The sequence below is a fragment of the Physeter macrocephalus genome, chromosome 5 (assembly GCF_002837175.3).
Source record: "Physeter macrocephalus isolate SW-GA chromosome 5, ASM283717v5, whole genome shotgun sequence".
Classification (NCBI taxonomy): Eukaryota; Metazoa; Chordata; class Mammalia; order Artiodactyla; family Physeteridae; genus Physeter; species Physeter macrocephalus.
In genome coordinates, this window is record NC_041218.1 from 41,142,823 (window position 1) to 41,165,875 (window position 23,053).

The window sequence follows — 23,053 nt, forward strand, 5'->3', positions numbered from 1 at the left end:
TATTAGAGAAGAATCCAGTATCTTCCTACGACCCTGCAGGGTATCTTGTACTATCACCTAGGCTAGAGAGAAGACAGTGATGATTTAGAAATTGGAATCCCACAGCTTGTTTTGCAGGGATTACACATACTTCTAGAACCTCCGAAGGATGTGTTGCTTACTGTGAATCAAGGAATCAGTGGCAGAGTGTATGGGGCCTACCAGATTAATCGCATTGCCTACATTGATTTGTTAAGCAACTAGAACATGTGCCTTATAAAGCCCTATACCCATTATGCCATGCTGGTAAATAGCCAGCTTTAATCTTCAGTATATTTAAATTGTTGCCATTGTATTATATTGTCCTCAGTGGACCCATGCATTTCTGCTTATAATTCTTCTATTTCTAGAAGTGTGGTTTGTAAAGAAATAGATCTGACCAGTAAAACCCATAATATGGAATTGATTCTCTTTACTAAATATATTTATAGCACTTTATATTTACAAAGGATTTTGCTGTTGCTGCTGCTGGTTGCATTTTCAATGGATCTATTTAGGTAAGTGGGGCTATTTTCATCTTACTCTGGAAGGCTAAAGATCACGTTGCTACAATTTACCCAATAAACCCGAGACCAAAACAATTAGAAGTCTGCTGATACCCAACACAATGTTTGGCTCATTTTTTCCTTCACTGAGGCAAAAGGTAAAGAAATATAGACAATTAACAATTTCCAATTAACTAATGACTATAGATATACAGGCTGAATGATTCAGACCAAACACTTCCCTAATTCTCATTTTATATCAGTACGAGTATTTCTGGCAAGAATTACTCATTAAATAGCATATGTACTGATATTTTAACTTGTCTTCAGTCTTGAAGGTTTGGGTACACACATGGTATAGAACAAGCACTGTAATTAGCTCTAGGGGGCTCTAAGGGCAAGCACAGGACAAAAGGCTCAGCCCAATTCAAGTGACTTCAAGTGTGCTCAGAAAGACACAACACACACACGCACAATGTCCTGAGAAACCAGTATACCCAAAGATGTGGGGCAATATTCATGTCAAACCCTAATAAATATATCCAACTGCAGGGCTGAGAAAACTTATTGAGCCACAGTCAACAGCCACCTGGTTTCAAACAATACGGAGCCAAGCCAAATTCCAGCATAACAAACAAATAGGTAACATTCTTTACTTTGCTGCGATAGTATGTGATAGCATAAACTGAGTGAATACATGCTAAAACAATGGTTCTCAAAAGTATGGTCCCAGACCCACAGCATCAGCACTACCTGGCACTTGTTAGAAGTGCATATTCTCAGGCCCCTTCCCAGACTTACCAAACCAGGAACTCTGGGGGAAGAAGCCTACAATCTGTTTGCAGAACTTTTCCAGGGGATTCTGATGCACACGAAAGAAAAGTCATCCGCTTCAGGTCCAATGAGATCAGGAATGTTTCTTGAAGGAAAAGAACCTTGAATCAGACTTGACAAGAATTACAAGGTTTGCCTGAACTACAAGCAAGACCAGAAAAACAGATTAAATATTTACCTTTTCAAAGAAGTTTAGGCTCTGTTTAAATGCTAAACCTTATCATGCAACTACTTTGGCGGATCTATTGAATATTTTCCATTGATGTTGCAGCCTCAAAAATATACACTTCCCACCCAGCCATCTTAAAAAAATATTGATAATTACCCCAAAATACTTGAGAATATACATGCTATCATTCAAGATGAAATGTGAAGTATTTCCCTTCACTGATAATTGTTATTTCTTTTCTTTGTCCATTTCATAAACCATATGTTTAGCTCAAAGGTGAAATCTGTAGAAAATTTACAAACTACAAAGAGGCTGAAATTAATGTGAATACGAATCCACAAAGATTACTAAATTCTAGTCAAGATTTTTTTTTAAGTTCTTATTTTTTTTGCTACAGATTACAGTTTTTCTTAATACAAATACACTATATTTTTCATTAGGCTCCATTTCATAACAATCTTAGTGCTCTACTTCCTCCTTGTGGTGAAAATTAGAATCTTACTATTTTTGAAATCTAAAGGTTGACAGTGAACAGCAAAGGCTTATTTTATACCCAGTATCAAGTTTAAATAGAAATTGACACATTCAATCATCTCACTGTTTCTGTATATCATCCAAATGCCTATCTTTCTGAAATACCTAATAGTTGGTAGGATTTGTTCTTTTCCTTATCTAGATGCAGATGAAAACAACTGATGGGAGTAACCAGTCAATAAATTTTTTCAAACAACATTCAATTGTTAGTTTTTTTAGAGTGCCCGAAAAAAGAAATTCAATACATCAGAATAATGTGATTGTTACTGCTAAAAATAAAGTCGCTAAAACTACACAGAGAATTTGTGGTGGGCTTCTCACCATTTATTTTGTAAATACTGTGCTACTTAATGGATAACTATCACTAGAAGAAAAAAAAAAAGCCCAGTTTGATCAAAATTTCATTGTAAAATCTAAAATGTGCAGCTCTAGAGTTGACTGCTCAGTAGTGCCAGATTGTGTCACCACAGCAACACATTTCAGCCACCCATGAGGAGGTACTTGGGTTGAATTACTGGGGTTATGAGTGTGGTATCAAGACTGACAACTTAAAAATCCAAAACCCCTCGAAAGTAAAAAAAAAAAAAAAAAAGGAGAAATGACAATTTCAACACCTAACGACGTGTGCATCCATAATAGGTCAAGTTCTCAACTCCTATATGGTGTCTGTGTGATAATCTCAGGAACATTGATTATGTGGCCAAATGATGCCGTGCTAGAACCATGCAGGTGTTTCATTAATGAGATGAACTGATTCAACCTCAGTCCAGACAAAACCTGAGAGAAACAACAATGGACTCCACTTTCAAGGAATTCTAGTTTCCTCCATCTCTTAGATTGTTAGACAATGACATTTATTAAACTTTTGCTATATTCAGGATGCTGAGCTAATGAGATACTGAGAAATCTTCTTGTCCTTCAAGGACCGGCTCAAATGCCAGAGTCTCTCTAAAGCTAGACAGAATTAGTTCTTCCTCTTCAATGATACGATAGCAATTTATTCCTACAGCTAAGAATGCACTTCACACATTGTTTTAAAACTATCGTGTGCCCATCTGTCTTCCTTGCTAGACTGTGCACTCTCTAAGGAGAGAAACCACAACTTAATCATGTAGAATCACTAACATCTAGCATAGTGTCTGGCAAATAGTAGACACTCAATAAATGTTTGCTAAACGAACTGAATAAATGAGGGTGGATGGTGTTATACAAAGGAGTTGAAAGTATAATCATTGCCCTCGATTAGTTTATGGTTTATCTGCGTAGGCTCTCTAAGTGTATATTCACCGGTTTGGTCTTTGTATGATGGTAAAAAGTGTGATCTCTCCTGGGGTTAAGGAGAGCTAAGAGAGGAGAGAGTTTTGTTAGCTAAATGCCATTCAAACCAGCTTTTCCAGCTTTTCTCCTACTAGCCCTTCCCTTAAAGCACAGACCTTGTTTGCAGCCAAAGGAAACTGGGCCCCTTTCTTGATCAGTGTTATTTCCCTCTCTCCACAATAGCTGTATGTCCCCCCCGCTAAGGTTGCACATGTTCAGAATCAGGAAATGGTCAATAAAGTACACTTTCAAAGATAAGAAGAAGGGCTTCCCTGGTGGCGCAGTGGTTGAGAATCTGCCTGCCGATGCAGGGGACACGGGTTCGTGCCCTGGTCCGGGAAGATCCCACATGCCGTGGAGCAGCTGGGCCCGTGAGCCATGGCCGCTGAGCCTGCGCGTCCGGAGCCTGTGCTCTGCAACGGGAGAGGCCACAACAGTGAGAGACCCACGTACCACCAAAAAAAAAAAAAAAAAAAAAAAAAAAGATAAGAAGACGACCCCCATTGTCCAATAATATTTTCCCCCCTACTATGTTAACTAAATCCCACCAAAATAGTTGATTCCATCGTGCTACAAATTGCTCTACCATTTAAAAATGCACTTTTCCCTTGGAAGAGCAGTCCACCCAGTTCTTAGCACCTTGGTGTGGGTTGGTGTTTATTAAGCTACCTTTGGTCTGCTCTAACAAGACCTGAGAAAGAGCAGCAGGATTCTGGGTACTTAATAAGGGAAGCGAAGTGCTGAGGGGTGAGAGTGAACATAAATGCTCTGACAGTGAAGTGAGGAAGCCCTACCATTCTAGGCCCCTGCATTCCTGGGGCTGCCCAGGGACCCATGAAGGTGGCCTTCCTGTATACTTGTTACTATTACCTATCCACCCACAGTTTATCACTACTTTGTTTCCCCTTCAAAGTGACTGCTAATTAATTTGAGAAAAAATCATTCCTGGGAGTACTATGGACTCTCAGAATCTTCTTCCTTCCCAAGTAACATATGCTAGCCTACATGATGTGGACAGGCTGTGCTTAAACCAAAACTAAATGTCATTCCCAGCAAGATGAGTTGAAAGCCCTCATCATCTAGCCTTGGGGCAGAGTAGCCTGACAACAAGACAGCAGCCAGCTAAAAGCACACAGACACAGAGTAAGGTGCAGAGGGGCAGCTTCACACCACCCTGCTTCCTCCATGAACTAGCAAAGCACATCCAGCACAGCCGGGGAGACAGTGATAAGACACCATGCCCTGAACATCAGCAGATGGTAATTCAGTCCTTAAAACTATGCGCTGGGCCAGAGCTTAAATAATGCTAACAACTCTTTATGATCAGTTACATAGATTTTTAAAGCAAGAGGTAGACATCCTCTTTCAGACAGGGTGCCAAGAACAGCCTGAAACACACTGAAAAGGAGTCACCCTGGGCAGATCATGAGATCCGAAACAAGAAGGACTTAGAATCTAGTGGACATTTGTTGTCATTATTGTTGTCGTTGTTATTATTATTGTTTGGCTAAACGAGATTCATTCCCTCTTTCTACTGTTATCCTAATTGCCTTTAGAGGAATGACTTCTTCACCTCTCTGTGAAGTCTTAGTGGAACTGTACCTTACCCTAAGCAGAGATTTGGCACAAAGTCATGGAGTGTGACCCTCTCTCTCTGGACTTTGAACTTTGAGAAGAGTGATATTTTTTTAGCTTAAAAAAATAAAGTTTGGATCACATTCATTCCAGAAGCAGGGCCTGTAAAAGATGGTCAGATAGTTTCCACTGTCTAGAGACCTACCAGACTGCCCTGGTTTCCATTTTTACTCTGGGATTGTGTAGAAGCCATCACATGTCTAAGCCTATACATTCTGTGATGAATCCCTCCAATAACGTTCTCTCTCTTTCTCTCTCTCCCTCTGTGTGTGTGTGTGTGTGTGTGTGTGTTGTGTAGAAGCCATCACATGTCTAAGCCTATACATTCTGTGATGAATCCCTCCAATAACGTTCTCTCTCTTTCTCTCTCTCCCTCTGTGTGTGTGTGTGTGTGTGTATATAGATATATATATATATATATGCATATATATAATAAACCTTTATATATGCTGCATAATATATATGTATATAACTAAATAATGAATCTAGGTATTCTTTTTTTTAATACCTCTTTATTGGAGTATAATTGCTTCACAATGCTGTATTAGTTTCTGTTGTACAACAAAGTGAATCAGCCATATGCATACATATATCCCCTCCCTCTTGCGTCTCCCTCCCACCCTCCCTATCCCACCCCTCTAGGTCGTCGCAAAGCATCGAGCTGATCTCCCTGTGCTGTGCTGCTGGTAATCTAGGTATTCTTATACTAGAAAACCTATGCCAGGTATCTCATTTGACTGATTAAAGACACCTGTAGTAGGCAGAATCAGGCACACAACTCTGTCTTAGAACTTATTTTTCTCTGGATATGCCCCACGCTACATTTTAATTCTATCAGCTTATTTCCAGCCTCTCATTCTGGATGATCTCTGAGTGAGCCAGGAGACATGAAACAAGCATAAAATGTTGAGCATAATCCTTTTGATCTCATCACATAAACCTATTGAACTGAGAATTCAATCTCAGTCTCTTAAAAGGTGAAAGGTATTTCTCAGATGAAGTAAAAGAATCAATAAGTGGTACCAAACCTATAGTCTATCTAATCTCCAATTCTCCCAGTCCCAGGGAAAATTATCCTTGGGATTGGGACACTCTGGCTCAGGGTGGATGTGGCTGGCAGCAGATTCACACTAAAACAAGTCTTTTTGGACCATCACTGGGCTGGGTCACCACTAAGGCTCCCATGCTAGAGTTGAAGAGGCAAGTCCAGTCAGTTCCTACACACCTTAGTCAGTGTGGATTGCTGTAACAAAGTACCACAGATTGCGTGGCTTGACTTATAAACAACAGAAATTTATTTCTCACAGTTCTGGAGGTTGGAAGCCCCAGATCAGGGTTCCAGTATGGATGGGTTCTAGTGAGAGCTCTTGTCCAGGTTGCAGACTGCCAACTACTCATTGTATCCTCACGTGGCTAAAAGAGAGCAAGAGCCTCTCTTATAAGGACACTCACCCCATTTATGAAGGTTCTTGACTTAATTACCTCCGAAAGACTCCACCTCATTATGCTACTACACTGAGGCTTAGGATTTCAACATACGAACTTGGGATAACACAAACATTCAGTCCACTGCAATGACCCAAACACAGCAGTTCCCAGTTGGAGCTCAGACTCTGTTTTCTGGTCCATCTGCTCCATCCTTCTCAAAAGAAGGGTTCATTTCCATTGACTTGTTTACTCCTAAGCCCCACTCAGAGAAACGAGAGCTTAGTAATTATGAACAAAAATTAATTTTCTCACAGTTCTTGAGGCTAGAATTTCAAGATCAAGGTGCCAGCAGGATTGGTTTCTGGTTGAGCCTGTCTTCCTGGCTTTGGGGGGCACAATTCAGTCCATAACAGGTGGCCCTAACAAAGTACCACAGATTGGAAGGCTTAAACCACAGAAATTTATTTTCTCACCATTCAGATTGGTTTCTTCTTACTTGACTTATAAATGGCCATCTTCTATCTGTGACTTCACATGGTCTTCCTTCTGTACATGTTTGTGTGTAAATTTCCTCTTATGAGGAAACCAATCACATTGGATTAGGGCCCACCCTAATTACCTTATTTTAACTTAATCACCTCTTTAAAGAGTCTGTCTCCAAACATAGTCACAGTCTGAGGTACTGGGGGTTAGGATGTCAACGTACCAATTTTTGTGGGGCACAATTCAGCCCATAACAGTAAAATAATAAGTCAAGAGACTGGGTAAATGTTAAGAATAGGAAAGATGGTGAGAGATTAAAGAGCAACACTTATCAAGGCTGTGTCACAACTCTGACTCTGAGGTTCACAGGTGCCAATGCAGGGAAGGGAACTTGGTCAGTTACAAGACACTCACCATGCTTTGCACATGGATTTGAATGACGCTCTTTCAGAGGCAGTGTGCTTTTGTTGCCCAGTAAAAAGTCATGACTCTAATGCTGGGAGACTCAAGACAGGGAGGAAAACAGAAGAGCACCATGGCAGCCCAGTGAGAAATGTATTCTTTGATAGTCACAATTTTATTGATTCCTTCAAAACACTGTCATGTGGGCAGCGATCTGTAATTCATCGTTCTGTGGGGACAAAGAGTGTTTGCAAAGAAACCAACGTTTCATAAATAATATATACTAATGTATGTTTTCATGGAGTATGTTTCAAAAATTATATTACTTCAGTTGTTTTTAGTAACCTCCCAGAATTAACTAGTTTTAATTTCTCAACTGAATGACAAAATTCATGAGGGATACTTAGATCTATAAAAGCTTTTCATAGTCTCTGGCATGTCCATGTCTCTCAAAGACCATCGCAGCTCAATGGGCCAAAGATGAAAAAGGTCCCGGTGCTGGAGCTACAGACTTTAACCTTTGACCCCGTGTCTTGGCAGACCACTTGGATCACCTTTGGAAGGGGACTGGGTATTTGGGAGTGAGGAGACATGTAGGCATACAGGAGGATGAATGGTATAGCCTGGCCATAGATCATCAGCCTTTCCAGTCCTATTCAGAGATAAAGTTTATCTGACAAATTGAAGGGAATTATGGAGTAAGCCTCTTTTTCTACCCATACACAGAAGTTCTGTGTAGTGCTGAAAGGTCATGAACAGTCTGCCTGGGTTTGAATCCCAGAATCACCATTTATTAATGTATGATTTAGGGATGTTTCATTAAGCTCTGCATCCTGGTTTCCCCATCTGATGAGGAGGAAAACAACTGGACCTACTTGGGGGGGTTATAAGGATTTAGTTAAATATGTAAAGTGCTTACAACAATGCCTGGTATTTAGTAAATGCTATTATCCTTAAATAGTTTCTTAGGCTCTGAAAATTATAAGTTGGTATAATCAAATTTCTGTTAAATTGTTTAACTAGAAATGATAGAATCAGAACAGTTTCAGCCACACGTGCATATTTACACGACCCCAAATGTACTCTACACCGTGACCAAGGTTCATTTAGTCAGCTATGTAATGAAGATCTCATTATGTTAGTAAAGAGGGACATGAGTTCCTTTGTCAATGCTTCATAAAGAGACACCTCTGCAGGACTTCCCTGGTGGCGTAGTGGTTAAGAATCCTCCTGCCAATGCAGGGGACACGGGTTCCAGCCCTGGTCCAGGAAGATCCCACATGCCGCGGAGCAACTAAGCTCGTGCACCACAACTACAGATCCTGCGCTCTAGAGCCCATGAGCCACAACTACTGAGCCCATGTGCCGCAACTACTGAAGCCTGTGCACCGCAACTACTGAAGCCCGTGCGCCTAGAGCCTGAGCTCCGAAACAAGAGAAGCCACCGCAATGAGAAAACCACGCACCACAACAAAGAGAAGCCTCTGCTTGCCACAACTAGAGAAAGCCCGCGTGCAGCAACGAAGACCCAACAACGAAGACCCAACGCAGCCAAAAATAAATAAGTAAATTTATTAAAAAAAAAAAAAAAAGACACCTCTTCACTAAAAACCCCAAGAGAGAACTCTCACCGTTTGGAACTGTTGAAATAATACCTTGCAATTCTGATAGGATTTGCAATCAGCTTTCACTCCACATCCAGGCTTTACACAGTTCTTCTCCAACTGGGTATCCTTATTTAAGATTTTTTTTTCCCGGGTGGTGTGTTTGTATTCACTTTTCTCAGTTGTATCCTGTACTTTTTTTTTTTTTTTTTTTCTCAAATCTCTGAGCTCCCTTAAGTCTTTGTAAACTAGCTCAGTCTGTGGTGTTCTCAGCACCATCATTTGGTGCTAGATTATAAGCCTCATTGGAACATCTTCTCTCTGCCGGATCATTAATGATGCTTTTAAAATTTACATCGAAGGTTCTTCTCAGTCTTTTTCTTGCGTCCCACATGTCTTTCTCTACAAAATGGCACTGGCTGACTTGGTTCTCTTCTTTTGTTGCCTCTTATTCATTCTCATTCTCCCCTTTCCTTTGTCCTTTTAAAAATGAAGGGAAACTTTGTTACCCAAATAGGCTGTTATTTCAGGATGGCTTGTCTCTCAGTATATTCAGTGCAGATATATAATTATTGTAGAACATATTTGAATGGGATCATTTGTTTTATAAATTACAGCCACGGGCTCATCCGTTTTTGTGGACTTCCTCTTTTTTTTCCCCGAGTACCTAAGGTAATCAGATTTATGCTGCTGCTTATGTTGACTCCCTATCGTTCTTGTGACGTGTGACATCTGTTATTTTACAGTATTTAACTCAGGTGCACTGGCAGCCAGAAACCTACTGGAAATAACAATTAAGGGCATAAATAACACATCTGCATGAGTTTGGGAACTTGCTCAGGTATTAATTCTGCTTACCACCTTCCAGATTTTTTCTCCTGCATTGTGATAAACATTTGATTTTGAAGAGTTTAGCTTTCCTCCCTGTGGAGATTTTGGCATACATTTTATGTAATTGTGTTTTTGTGGGCTGGGACGCGTGTGTATTGTGTGCTCTCTGATAACTGAACATTCAGGAAAGAGAGACACTCCCCACCGTATTCTCTTATTGCAGTGCTAGCCTTCCCACCTGAATGGTTTATACAACAACATCAAGCATGACTCATTGATAATCCCTGCTGATATAAAATTCATATGCCTGTGTGCTTTCTTCTGAAGGCAGAAATTTGCATTTCTGTAGAGGTTTGAAAGGATAGGAGAGGGTTATTATCAGTTATTATCTGCTGACCACCCACAGCACTCACAATGGGGTACAAGAGACAGAAAGGCGAAAGGGCAGCTCTTTCAAATGTATGTGTAACCAGCTCAGAGCCGATGGAAGCATCTTGGTGGCACTTTAATTAGCAGCTTCCAGGGTCAGAGGACACTAAAAATTTTCCTCACTAAAAATTTTCCTAACATCTACTTCGAGCCCATGGAAACTGTCACTTCACAGACTCATGAGATGAGAAGGCTGGCGGGGAACAGCTGTGAATTCTCTCTGCTTCACCAGTAAGCAAGATGGCCAGCACCACCTCACTCCTACTTTGTAGAGCTTGGGGCTGGGATGCTCCATGGATGCCATTGGCACCTGCTGGGGGCCACACAAAAGCTTTAAATGTTTATTTCCCCTCCAACAACAACAACAAAAAGAACAGGAATAAAGGAGGAAGGATCATTTGAGCTCAGATTGAAGGGATGGCAGGGATGGCATTCAGTGGATGGCATTATGATGGCAGAACAAGCCAGATCCATTGGGAAAGAATGGCGCTGAGCAAGGAGCTACTCTGATGGTCAAGTCAGACTAGAATCCTAAACCCATGCTTCCTAAACTAGCCATTAGAAAGAAAACAAAGTGGCTTTTTCTTTTTTCAAAACAAAAGCATAGCTTGTAACACCAACAGTACTCTTCCTTAGAACATTCTAATTTTTTTCCCTAAAAGCCTTTCAAATATTTCTAAACGACAGAGCATGAGGTCACAGAGTTTCTTTTTGTTTATTTTTGGAGGATGACAGATGAATGAGAAGGATGAAATAGGTCATGTATAAACTATGCTTTCCAAATTATACGTGGAAGTCTAGCATCAGAGATGAGGGCAAAACTTTAGGTCTAAAATATGTCACAATATGATAATATTAAAACAAAAAATCTAGATATGTAAATATCCGATGACAGGGAAATGATTTAGCTATGGTCCATCTATAAGGTGGAATTATTAGACAATTACAGAATTATGCTTTCAAGTCATCTTAATGATCTGCAGAAATGCTCCCTATATAATGCTAAAATGAAAGAAGCATAACACAAAACCGTATGATTTTACAGTATGATTTTATTTATAAGTATGTACAGATGTACACACACACATACACACACACACACACTCGCACTGGAAGGAAACACACCAAACTGTCAATAACACAGTTATATCCAAATGAGAGGATTAGGGATGATTTTTATTTTCTTCTGGATTTTTTTCGATCTTTCCATGACTAATGTATTTTACTATTAAAATCAGGAAATAAGTAAATATTTTAAAATGCCTAGCCTGCCTCAAGAGATAACTCATCAGCAGGACAAATATTCACTTATGTGATAGAAATTTAAGAAGATTTGTAAAAGTCCATCTTACCCAAAAATCTCTTCCACCAATATTCTGCAGGTACACAAAATTCCTATAATTAGAAATTTATTCAACAACATATCTTGAGCAGACAGTATATATTTATAATCCTATTTCTTTTTGTGTTTTAAATGAGTATATACTTTAGTATCTGTTTACTTATTATTTATTTATATTATTATACACACATTGGGAACTGACCCAACTCAACTTGTTCACAATCATCAGGTTCTTTTTCATAGAGAGCTGTAGGCTCTAAAGGTGAGAAGTAGGTGATAGTAAAGGACTCTTCTCCCACAACTACCCCGCCAGTGGGTATTTGGTACAATGAAAGCAGGTCTCACATCGACTTTTGCTCAGGAGACAAAAATTTATTAGTTGGCAGGCACAAACACAGTTACACTCAATTCTCTTAGCTCAAAGAAGTGCCCACAAGACAGAATAAAATCCTCAACCTAGAGTGCCAGGCAAATGGTATAGGATTGCACTTAAATTCTTATTCCCTATTCATCAAGGGCAGGAGGGCCTATATAATATTTCTAACCAATTCACATATCTTTAACACTAATAGTCTTACTAAGGAAATATTATTTCTAATATCCATTGTACTAAAAAATAAAAACTGGAGAACTAGCTCCTCCAGAGTGGGGACTTCTGATTAGTCTTTCAATGGTAACTAACCATTCCTTGAAAGTTTACCTTGATTAGGGTACATCAAAGATTAACTAATCAGCCCTAAGGTATTGATTAAAGCTAAAACACAGGCACACATTACAGATCATATAATGATATGCATTTACCAAAAAAGAAAAAAAAAGTCTGAAAACAATAACCAGCAAATTATTATCAGTGATTTTCTCCAAAAAGAATGGAATTAAGAATAGGGGACATTTTTCTTGATACTCCTCTGTATTACTTGAAGTTTACAAAAGCAAATATTACTTTTATAATATATTAATACTACTAATTTTTTAAAGGATGGGATAAAGGGTAACAGAGATTTATTCATCTGAATAAGATTTACCTGTTTACCTTCAAAAGTGCACAGCGGTGTGCTGGAAGTTTGCAAAAGTACAGGATGAACAAGGCATGTAGAGAGTGTATTCTACTGGGAATTTCAGATGGGCTAGAGCATTAAGTAACCGAAACGATAACTCATTTAAAATAGACTTTTTAAGCACTTCCCCTCCGGCCTTTCTTCCCCCAACCTTACACCCCTGCCTCCCACCTGTCCCTCAGCCCCATTAGAGATACTTATTCACTTTAGTGAATTTAGGATCTTAGTGGAAACATTTGAGAAATTATACACTTCGTTATTATCATCCATAAATACTTGTTGTGAATTAGTGTATCAGGTTATCATGATCAAACAGTTACCCACAAGGGCCATGGAATAACTGAGCAAAGGATGTAACTGGTGGCAGGTGGCGGTTGAGGAAGCTGAGGAGGAAATGGGTGAAATGGGACTAGAGCTCTGAAAAGGTGTACTTTCAGGGCTGAATCGGAGGAGTGAGGCAGAAAGGTCAGGGAGCATTAGCACCAAAAAATTTTATATCACAATTTATCCCTCCCCAGGAAAAATACAGACATAAATTCAGCAGCTAGGTCAGCCATAAGATTTGCTGCCAATGGATATACCTCTGTCAGCTTACTTGCATCAAGCAAAAGAGCCGAAACTATAATCTGTGTTCATGATAAATGGAGATTTGGAAGATATTTACTTTATCCTGCCTGTTGCTTACTTAGGCATATAGAGACACAAAAGACACCACCAGAATTTGCTTAGACAACACTGAACATGGGGTAGCAGTGAGAAGGAAGGGAGATAACCACTCACTATGAAATATTGCCACTTCCACTGCTACTCCGGAACCATCATTTTACAATGTGAATGCTTGCTGCTGTATGTGAGGAGCAGGAGCCTTTTCTGATCCAAAGGCCTTGGCAGGAGGCTTCATTTATCAGGGAAGGAAAATGCATGATTCAAAATGAAAGTCACCTGGCCCTGATAAATGAAGCAAAACTTCATTCTTTGGCTCCGCACCAGGAAACCACCCCTGACCCTCCAGACGGGGAGCTGCCCAACCGTTTCTCAGTTACTATTAGACCCTATAACCATAGTAAAAGAAGACAGTTAGAGGAGGTTGGGAGCATCATCGGGCTAATAAGATTTAACTGCTTTCTGTGTATTTGACTTCAGTGGTCTTAGGAAAGTAGCACACATAATCTCTCCCACTCACTCTTAATCTCTCTCCCTCTGTCACTGCAGAAGGACAGCTTTCATTCTGAACCCCTGTATCTGAAAGATTACAAACCACTCCAGAATGTCTGCTTCCTTCTCTCTCCTGACATCCCCCTTTCCCCTTCCCTTTCTTCTGTATCGCAACTTCTTTTCCCAACCTCCCTCCCCATAAACCCAAAGTTTAACTCAGGCAGCGGGTGCATGAAAATGAGTCATCCATTCATCCATCCCCCATCTTTTTGACAAATATTTATTTACAGCCTGTTACGGATGAGATGTTTGAGAAGGGAGAAAAGGCATTCTCCTATGACCCCTTCTGCCGTTTATATTCCTGAGAGATTCTGAAAACTCTGTCCCTAAAGTGACTGTAAACAATTTGCCGCTGTAATCTGTGTAGATCTATAAAGAGAAGGTGTTACATAAAAATTACAAATCTATTCTAACAATGCTCAGTGATTCCTGGCTGAAAGCTACCCTCCTCCAGCAGCTAAGTCAAATGAACCAGCAGAGCAAATACAATCTGGTGGCCATGGCAACATACATTCCTGCTTTGAACTTGTCAATCCACCACAAAGAAATCACATTAATGGGATGTTTTTTGGCTACAGATAGCTTTTGTTTTCACATTTTAATTACAGAAATAGATTTTTCATGATTTCTAAAGTCTTCAAAGACCTTGGCAAAAAGGAAAAAATAATAATAATGTCGTTTCAAAAATGTTTTTGAAATTCCAAGCAGCCTTTTAGCTGGGGAAGGGAAGGTGGAGAAGGAGAAACCATCTATCCGTCCTTTTTCCCCCGCCACATGACTGAAAAGTCAAAGGCTTAGGCAGATACTCTCTAAGCAATTTGCTTCTTAGTCATTTTAAGATCATTTCCTCATCTGTAAAAACAGAGAAAAAAATATCTGCTTCACAAGATGTTGTGAGGTTTACTTAATGCTTGTGAAGTGCTAAGGATAACTGCTAGGATTATCAATTAATGTTGCTGATTAATGCTGGGTAGGGGACCCTTGGTTTCACCCGAGGCCCTTAGCTACTTCATTCAGCTTTTATCAGCCAGAAAATGCTCATTTTATCCAACTTTAATTGCGTAACTGTGGACCATGGCTGTAGAAGTTTATGAACACATTTTATGAAGAAATTAGTAAGTTCATAAAAAGGGCTAAATTAGGACTAATTTCCACCATTGATAAAGCTGCGGAAATAGGAGATGGCACCCATGTACCACTGTGTATTCGATAAGAAGCTCCAAGGAAGATTAAGTTGGACAATGAGAGGAAAAGAAACCATGACCATTAATGTTGCAGGTTTTAGTAGTCTTCATTCTGACCTCAAAACTAGCCATATGATAAAAGAGGAAGACAAAAATAAACAGTCTGCAAAAGTGGGTTGATAATCTCTGAGTCATGAGGGTCTAGCTCTGTAACTATTCCTATCTTTTTGAAAAGAATGGAAAGGACAAATCTGTACAAAATAAAGAACCGATTTGCATGCCTTGGTTTTACTCACTTTGCCCACTTGTAGGCACGGAAGATACAAAGAGGTAAGACTATGACCCAGAGCTCTGGGCCTTCCTCGTTCTCAGATCTTAAGAAGCAAAGCCTACTGCCTCACGATTTTGTTGACAGAGGAAACTGCACCAGCCTCAGCCACTTCCTAACAGTCACTGCCATCTGACTGCTTCCAAACTGGACCCCATAGGATGTAGAGAGCAAGCAAAAGGTAGCTATCGTCATGTTACCAAACCAAAACTTGGGTCCACTAGATGCGCTCAGTAAAGCCAATCTACTGACACTGAGTTGCGGTGAAGGAAAGTGCAGCATTTATTGTAAGGTGCCAGACAAGGAGTCCAGGACAATTCATGCTCAAAAAACCCAAATTCCCCATGGGTTTCAGGGAAGCATTTTTAAAGGCCAGGCGAGGGAGGGGATTTCCCGGGTATGAGATCAGCTTGTGCACAATTCCCTGACTGGCTGATGGTAACAGGGCAGTGTCACAGGGGTTAACATTATCAATCCTTAGGCTCCAGTAGGTCTGGGGGCTATGTGCTCACAGTCATCAAGCAGTTAATGTCTTCCATTTGGTGGGAGTTTTAGCCTCTGTAAATCAACTCAGGAAATGTGCATCTGATACTGTTATCTAGGTACTTGGAGAAGAGATATAGCAGAGGACATGGGGGGAGGGGTCTGTCCTCGGAAGGCCCCATAGGGTCCTGCTCAGTTACACTCACTCCACTCAACCCTTTACACTGGCTCTCACAGCTTGCTCTTCTGAGCCCTTGAAGGAAATCATGGGCTGGTCCAGCAGATATTCAGCTCAGTATATGTAATAAAAAGTCTTCTAAAACGTTGGTGAGGATGTGGAGAAATTGGAACCCTTGTGCGTTTTTGCTGGTGGCAATGCAAAGTGGTGCAGCTGCTGAGAAAAAAGGTTTGGCAGTTACACAAGAAGTTAAACGGAATTATCATATGACTCAGCAATTCCACTCTTAAGTGTATGCCCCAAAAGAAGACAGGAACTCAACAGATACTAGTAGGCCAATGTTCATAGCAGCATTATTCACAACAGCCAAAAGGTGGAAGCAACCCAAGTGTTCATCAACAGACGAATGGATAAACAACATGTGGTATATACATACAAGGAATATTATTCAGCCTTAAAAAGGAAGGAAATTCTGACACAAGCTACAACATGCATAAAACTTGAGGACATTATACTCAGTGAAATAAGTCATTCACAAAAGGACAAATACTGTATGAATCCAGTTATACAGAGCATACCCAAAGAGTCAAATTCACAGAGACAGAATAGTAGCATAGTGCTTACTAGGGGTTGGAGGAAGGGGGAGTGGGGAGTTATTGTTTAATGGGTATAGAATTTCAGTTTAGATGAGGAAAAAGTTCTGGAGATGGGCAGTGGTGACAGTTGCACAACAATGTGAATGTACTTTATGCCACTGAACTGTACACTTTAAAATGGTTAAAATGGTAAATTTTATATTATGTATATTTCATCATAAAAAAATTTTAAGCCCCCTAAGCATTTTGGGCAATAGAACATCTTGCCAAATTTAATACTAAAACTTTATTCTCTATGCAGTTTTACTCCCTCCAAACCCCACTCCCCACTTCCTTCATCTGCAAGATAGATGGTCCTGAGGCCAGAAAACTTGCAGTGAGAAGCCCAGGACATGGTGGACCCCTTCATCTTCCTTTCTCTAGTTGCTACTACCCTCTGGGGCCCCTCAGCAGGGACCAGAGTGAGAGGAGAAGGACAAGGAGGAAGGGCAGGTAAGCCTGGGTACAGTTGTCTTATTGCTTTGGTGCTCACTGAGTTGAGCAGATGGTCAAAGAGAACTGTTTTGTGGAGGACTTCGGTAGGCTCTTCTGAGACCACTCCTCATGAGAAACACACACATACATGCACACACGCACTCACACACAGGACCTCTTCTCTGTAGTTCCCTTGATGCTGGGGGCCTCCTCCAACAGGTGCTATTCAACTTCCTGCTCAGCCCCTTGGTTCCCAGTTCCCAGTCCAGAGGTGGGCATTGGAAAATGGGGGCAGAACCAGACTTCACAACATCTTAGCACATCTGCCCTTTGCTGGTAGTACTTTTTTTTTTTTTTTTTTATGCGGTATGCGGGCCTCTTATTGTTGTGGCCTCTCCCGTTGCGGAGCACAGGCTCAGCGGCCATGGCTCACGGGACCAGCCGCTCCGTGGCATGTGGGATCTTCCCAGACCGGGGCACGAACCCGTGTCCCCTGTATCGGCAGGTGGACTCTCAAGCACTGCACCACCAGGGAAGCCCTGCTGGTAGTACTTAACATCTACTGCATTGCTCCCAGCCTTTGAAGCCTCTGCCCTCCTCTGAAGCAAAAGCAAGAGTTGCATTTAGTGATCTGTTGTAAGAGGTGTTTGTTTGCTTGTTTGGGGCTTTTGATGATAAGATGTCCAATGATGCAGAACTGTAATAAGTAATATACATGTATATTATGGGGGTTGTGGCAAACACAGCAAGAGAAACTCCTGAAGGATGCTGGAGGGTATGAATAAATTTGTGTAAGTAGCATGGAGGCCTTCTAAGGAAAGAAGGAATCAAGATCGAACCTTCTGTCTCAAGATTCAGCCATTGAGATCTGTGGACTACACTGGCACTGACCAAAGGTCAGGGCCAGAGAAGGCCAAGAGGCCTGTGATTAAAAAAAGTCACCAAGAGAGAGAAAAAGAGCCAGGGAGCTGGGCCACCACCAATTCAGGTAATTAGTGGGGTAGTGATATCAGGTCTCATATGAGGCTGGCTCCAGCATTTCTGCTGGCAGATCCTTATCCTGCAGAGCTCTAAAGATCCCTGTCCTTGGAGAACTGCGAAACTTGCGGCTTAATTTTCCCCAGGTCTATGAGCCCCACTGTGACACGGAATATTTAATTTACTGAAACATTTTTATCCATTAGTATCTTATACAAGTTAGCCTTTAGATAAAAAAGTATGTGTTAATATCCATGATCTCCAGTAAATATGAACCATTAGATTGGAACAACTTGGAACAATTGAAAGCCATTATCTACAATCCAGGAATTAGTGACAGAGGAGAAGAACTTTACAGGTAATGCCTGTAAACCAGTGGCAGGTTTAGGAGGTACTCAACTTTTAATATACATGCAACAAAAGGTGACACAAAAGAGATGCTATAGCTGGATGCTTCCATCCTACTCATTGCCAGGAAGGCAAAGGTTCATCTGCTGTCCTGGAGATTTAGCTCCCTCCTTTCTTCCCCATAATTCTGTAGAGGTGCTAGCTAGAGCTACAGTTGTCCTAAGTAGTGTTTTTAATAAGAACAGCTGATCTTCAAGAAGAATGCTTGTTCTATACCAGGAGATCCTTATACACCAAACACAAAAGAAAGGGTAGCACCCTCGGGTAGCAGAAATATCATTGATGGGTGAGGGAGTGAGGACTTCTCACAGCCAGAAGTCACTGTTAAAGACTCAGGGAAATCCTGCAATAAATACATGTTTTTTAATAGTGTCTATCACAATGTACTCCAAATTTACTGAACCACAATATTGAAATATTGTGGAAATACCCACAACACATCAGTTTGGAAAACCTTTTAGCAAATTACCTTGCCAGAATAGCTAACAGCTATTTTTCTTGGTGAGAATGAGATGAGATGGTTGATGTGAAAGCTCCTAGTACCGTGCCTCAATGAGTACAGTATTAGAAGAACCAAAACATAAATCTAAACCCTTACGAAGAAACAGGACACTGAAAAGGTGTATCTTGATAATAAATATATCAGGAATGCACAAGGAAGTGAGGCCCTGTGTATCCTGTGTGTCCAAGAGCAGGGTAGGCGATGCTGATGACTAAAATGGGAGGAAATAAAGGAAAACCTCAGCCTTCCTCACAGTGCAGCTTGTGTTAGCACCAGTTTTAACCTCTTATTTCCCTGCTCTCCCCGCTTCTAACTTGATCCTCTCTTTCTTTTACAGCCCCCTCCAAGGGACAAAAGCATGCACAAGGCACAGATGATAGCTAACAATAAAAGCAATGGAACAAAGAAGGAAAAAGAAAAATTGTAGAATTTTATTCATTTTATACCACACTGCAGCACCCAAGCGGTCCATGGCTTTAAAGCAAAGCAAGGCCTCCATCTAGTGGAAAAACAGAGGTGTCCGACATTGCAAAATGTTATTTGCAAATGACATGAAACCCTCCTCCACCCCCCCCCATATTAAATTTGGCAGCTGTTCTAAAGCTATACGCCAACTAAATCACGCTTGACAATCATATTTGTTTCTGGCTACTTAATTCATTCATTTAGTCCAGTAATAGATATTAACAACATTATATTCCCTACAGCGATGCAAACAATTGCAGACATTTGTAATGTTCCAGCTTCTGCTGTATCACAAATACTAATGCATCAGTGAAACTAAATGAAAAAAATCTGTCCTTCAGGCAGTAAGCTAAACAGAATAAAGGTAGTTTCTTCTTCTTTCCTAATAATACTGGGAAAAAATGAAAAATATCATTTTGAAGAAAGTCTTTTCACCTCTGGGAAATACGTTTTTTAATCCATCTAATTAAAACAAAGACTATGTCTTAAACTACAATTCAACCAATATATACCAAGTGATTTTTATGAGAAATAATAGCAGCACTAAAGACTGCAAAGTCACTCTTTATGTTACAGTTTAATGTGGAAAATACTTTAAGATATATGAAAAATAGCACCTGACTACCCAAGACACAGTCAACGAGTAAAATTAAATGTCTGAGAGTTCCTATCATTACTGAGAATAGGTGGGAAAAGAAAAAAGATGTGACCAGGTACCACCAATATAAGAGTTTATCAGCCTAATTCATAGTATGATTCCATTTGAAATGACACTGAATTGTTTTTGCATTTTTATTATATGGCAGAAACTGTTTCATATCAACTTCAAATTTCAAAATTTGGGAAGTTGATAGACAAATGATAATTATTTTTAATAATGTGGTGCACAGAATTCAGTGGAGAGGTAACAGAAGAAAATATATGCAAAGGTCAAAGAATGGAATAAAAAGAAAGCTTTTAACAAACTATAATGGGTGGTGTTTAAAGAGTATGAAGACTAGTTAGAATCCTAACAGAGGATAAATTCATGATCTTTCATGACGATCAGCACCTTTAAGATAACAAGACAACAGGATGTCTTCAGATGAGGATGGAAGGGGGAAGAAGAGAAGGGTTTGGGCCCAACAGCGTTCACTGAGGTGGGAGGGATGGTCAAGAACAGAAGAGATGAGATTCGTAGTGAGCTGGCTACTGCTCAAAGCGGGTGCAAGTTGAAAAAGAGCTCATGAAAGTTTAGTGACGGTTATAAACAACGATGGAGTACTGCTACTGCTGGTGAAAATAACGTCAAAAGGGAGAAATGTATGAACTTCATACAATAGAAATCCTCCAAGAAAAGGACAGTTGGGGGTTTTATAGACACTTTTAAAGACCTGACACTGGTAATTGGTTCAAAAGGCAACTTCAAAAGAGTATAAATGAACAAAATTCAAAATTGATGTTACACAATTGATAAACAACACTTTCATTGTTCCATGGTATTCTGATGCAAGCACCTCATTTTCCAAATAAAATTAAATCCGGTTTGGATCTCCCACCTACCTGCTGATGGGATGGTAAATACCATTACTGGTACACCCTGCCACCCTCTGAGAAATGTACGGGAATCCTGAGACTAAGATGGTGACAGCAAAATGGGGCAGGCCTGGCCCTCAGTCCACATCTGTCATCATCATCCACCCTCTGCTGCCTGATTTTTCCATCAAGCACTGAACCTCTGTCCTCTACAGGACCCTGTATTATTTTCCTATTGTAGCTGCAACAAATTATCACAAACTTAGCAGCTAAAAAACAACACAAATTTATTATCTCATAGTTCTAGAGGGTAGAAGTCTGAAATGAACTCTACTGGGCTAAAATCAAGGCATTGGCAGGCCTGTGGAGGCTTTCTGGAGGCTCTAAGGGAGAACGTTTTTTCTTGCCTTTTTCAAACGTTATAGAAGCTGCCTTCATTCCTTGATTAGTAGCCCTTTCCTCTACCTTCAAAGCCAGCAATGACAAATCAAGTCCTTCTTGGGACACCATCTCTCATATTCTGACTCTTCTGCTTCTCTCTGACCCATTTAAAGACCCTTGTGATTACATTAGCCCCTTCTAAATAATCCAGGATAACCTCCTTATGTAAAAGATGATTAACAAACAGTTCAATCTGCAACCTAATTCTCCCTTGTCACGTACCTAATATCCACGGGGTCAGGGAATTAACATGGACATCTTGGGAAGGCCACTATTTTACCTACCACAGACACTGCGATAGAAGCTCCACAAGGTAATCCTCTCTAGTGCTTTCCAACCTCTTTTTTACATCGGGGAATTCAGTCAAAATGAAATATTTTATAGCATACTGGGGCAACTGGATAACCCTGTCATGCCTCAGCACAACTTTGGGGAAGTATATATAGCATACTGGGGCAACTGGATAACCCTGTCATGCCTCAGCACAACTTTGGGTCATTTGTATAATGACCACAGGACTGGTCACAGGGACTTACAAAAATGCTATTAAGACTGAGACACTCAGGGATCAAACCATAGACCTGCATGCACTGTCTCCATGGAGTCTTCCAGGGCAGCTGAGTGGGAAGGGAAGCTCTGCCATCTTTAATCTGCCACCACTGCTTCCTCCCAGTCTCAGAGGATCCCTCTCTTCACAAGGCCAGCACATATCCATCTTCTTATCTAAGCATAATCTTCCTTTGTCCTCCTGTCCTCCCCCTTCCTTCTCTGGGACAACCCAATGTGATTCCTTACTGCTCCTGACACTTGATCAAGGATTTAATTGAGTGGCAGCTGCTAGAATTCAACTACATCAGTCTAACTAATGTAAAAAGATGACTTTTTTTTTTGGTCTCACATAACCGAGGAGTCCAAGGCAAGTATTGGCTTCAGGCATAGCTGGATCCTGGGCTAAATGGCTCTGAAGTCCTCCATGGAAGCCCTTTCTCTGTTGCCATAATGTAACCCTTGGCAGCATCAAGTTCACATCATTCTTTCTGTTAGCGGTCTCGGCTGAAAGCACATTCTATAAATTGTCCAAACATGAATTCAATGAGATTTTCTTTTACCTACTTTATGATCAATTTTAAAATATTCCGAAGTGTTGGAAAAAACAGAATTCTTTTGTTTATTTGTAATTACCAAATAGGGGACATTTTCAGTACACCATTATTATAGCTTTAAAGTAAAATTTAAATTGCATGTTTAGGTCCCTGCGCACACAGCTCAAAGGGGTTGGGAGAAGGAAGATTTATTATTTTCAAAGTTTTTGAAAAATAAGCTCACACATTCCCATGCAGTAATGTGTCTACATAAAGAGAGTTAACAGTTAATTTTAACTTCTTAACTCAATAAAAGTTCTTTTAAAGTTCCCCTTTGATCTTCTTATAAATGAGGAGCCATATCCTAGTTTTCTGAGTATCTGAAGATCACCAGTATCAATATATAAACTGATTCTGTCTCCTTTCAAAAATAATTTCTTATGAGATACTATCTCTGAGAGCTTGGACTATGGTATTTGAACAGAATATTATTTTCTAACACTATAATGTCTGAAAGAAAAACAATGAGAAAAAACTTACAGCAAAAGAGATGTTACCATTTGGGAGAAAAAAAAATCTGCTAGATGACTATGTTAGATTCTCAATATCTTAAT

The 23,053-nt window shown here is 40.3% G+C and overlaps 1 protein-coding gene across 2 annotated transcripts in view; it reads right to left on the minus strand.

The window, feature by feature from the left end:
* Positions 1 to 3,084: 3,084 nt before the first annotated feature.
* The window catches only part of DNAJB9 (DnaJ heat shock protein family (Hsp40) member B9), a 38,545-nt gene continuing 18,576 nt past the window's right edge, over positions 3,085 to 23,053 (minus strand). Inside the window, exons 4-5 of one of the 2 annotated variants that reach the window (XR_008617341.1) lie at positions 8,958 to 9,410; positions 3,085 to 3,791 (exon numbers count right to left, since the gene is read on the minus strand). Coding sequence is in view for 1 of the 2 variants with exons in the window: in XM_028489873.2 (XP_028345674.1) it covers positions 16,088 to 16,194 (107 nt within the window). In the remaining variant the exon portion in view is untranslated. Of the gene's footprint in view, positions 3,792 to 8,957; positions 9,411 to 16,072; positions 16,195 to 23,053 lie in introns of those variants that run through there. The other variant, XM_028489873.2, reaches the window with a different exon arrangement.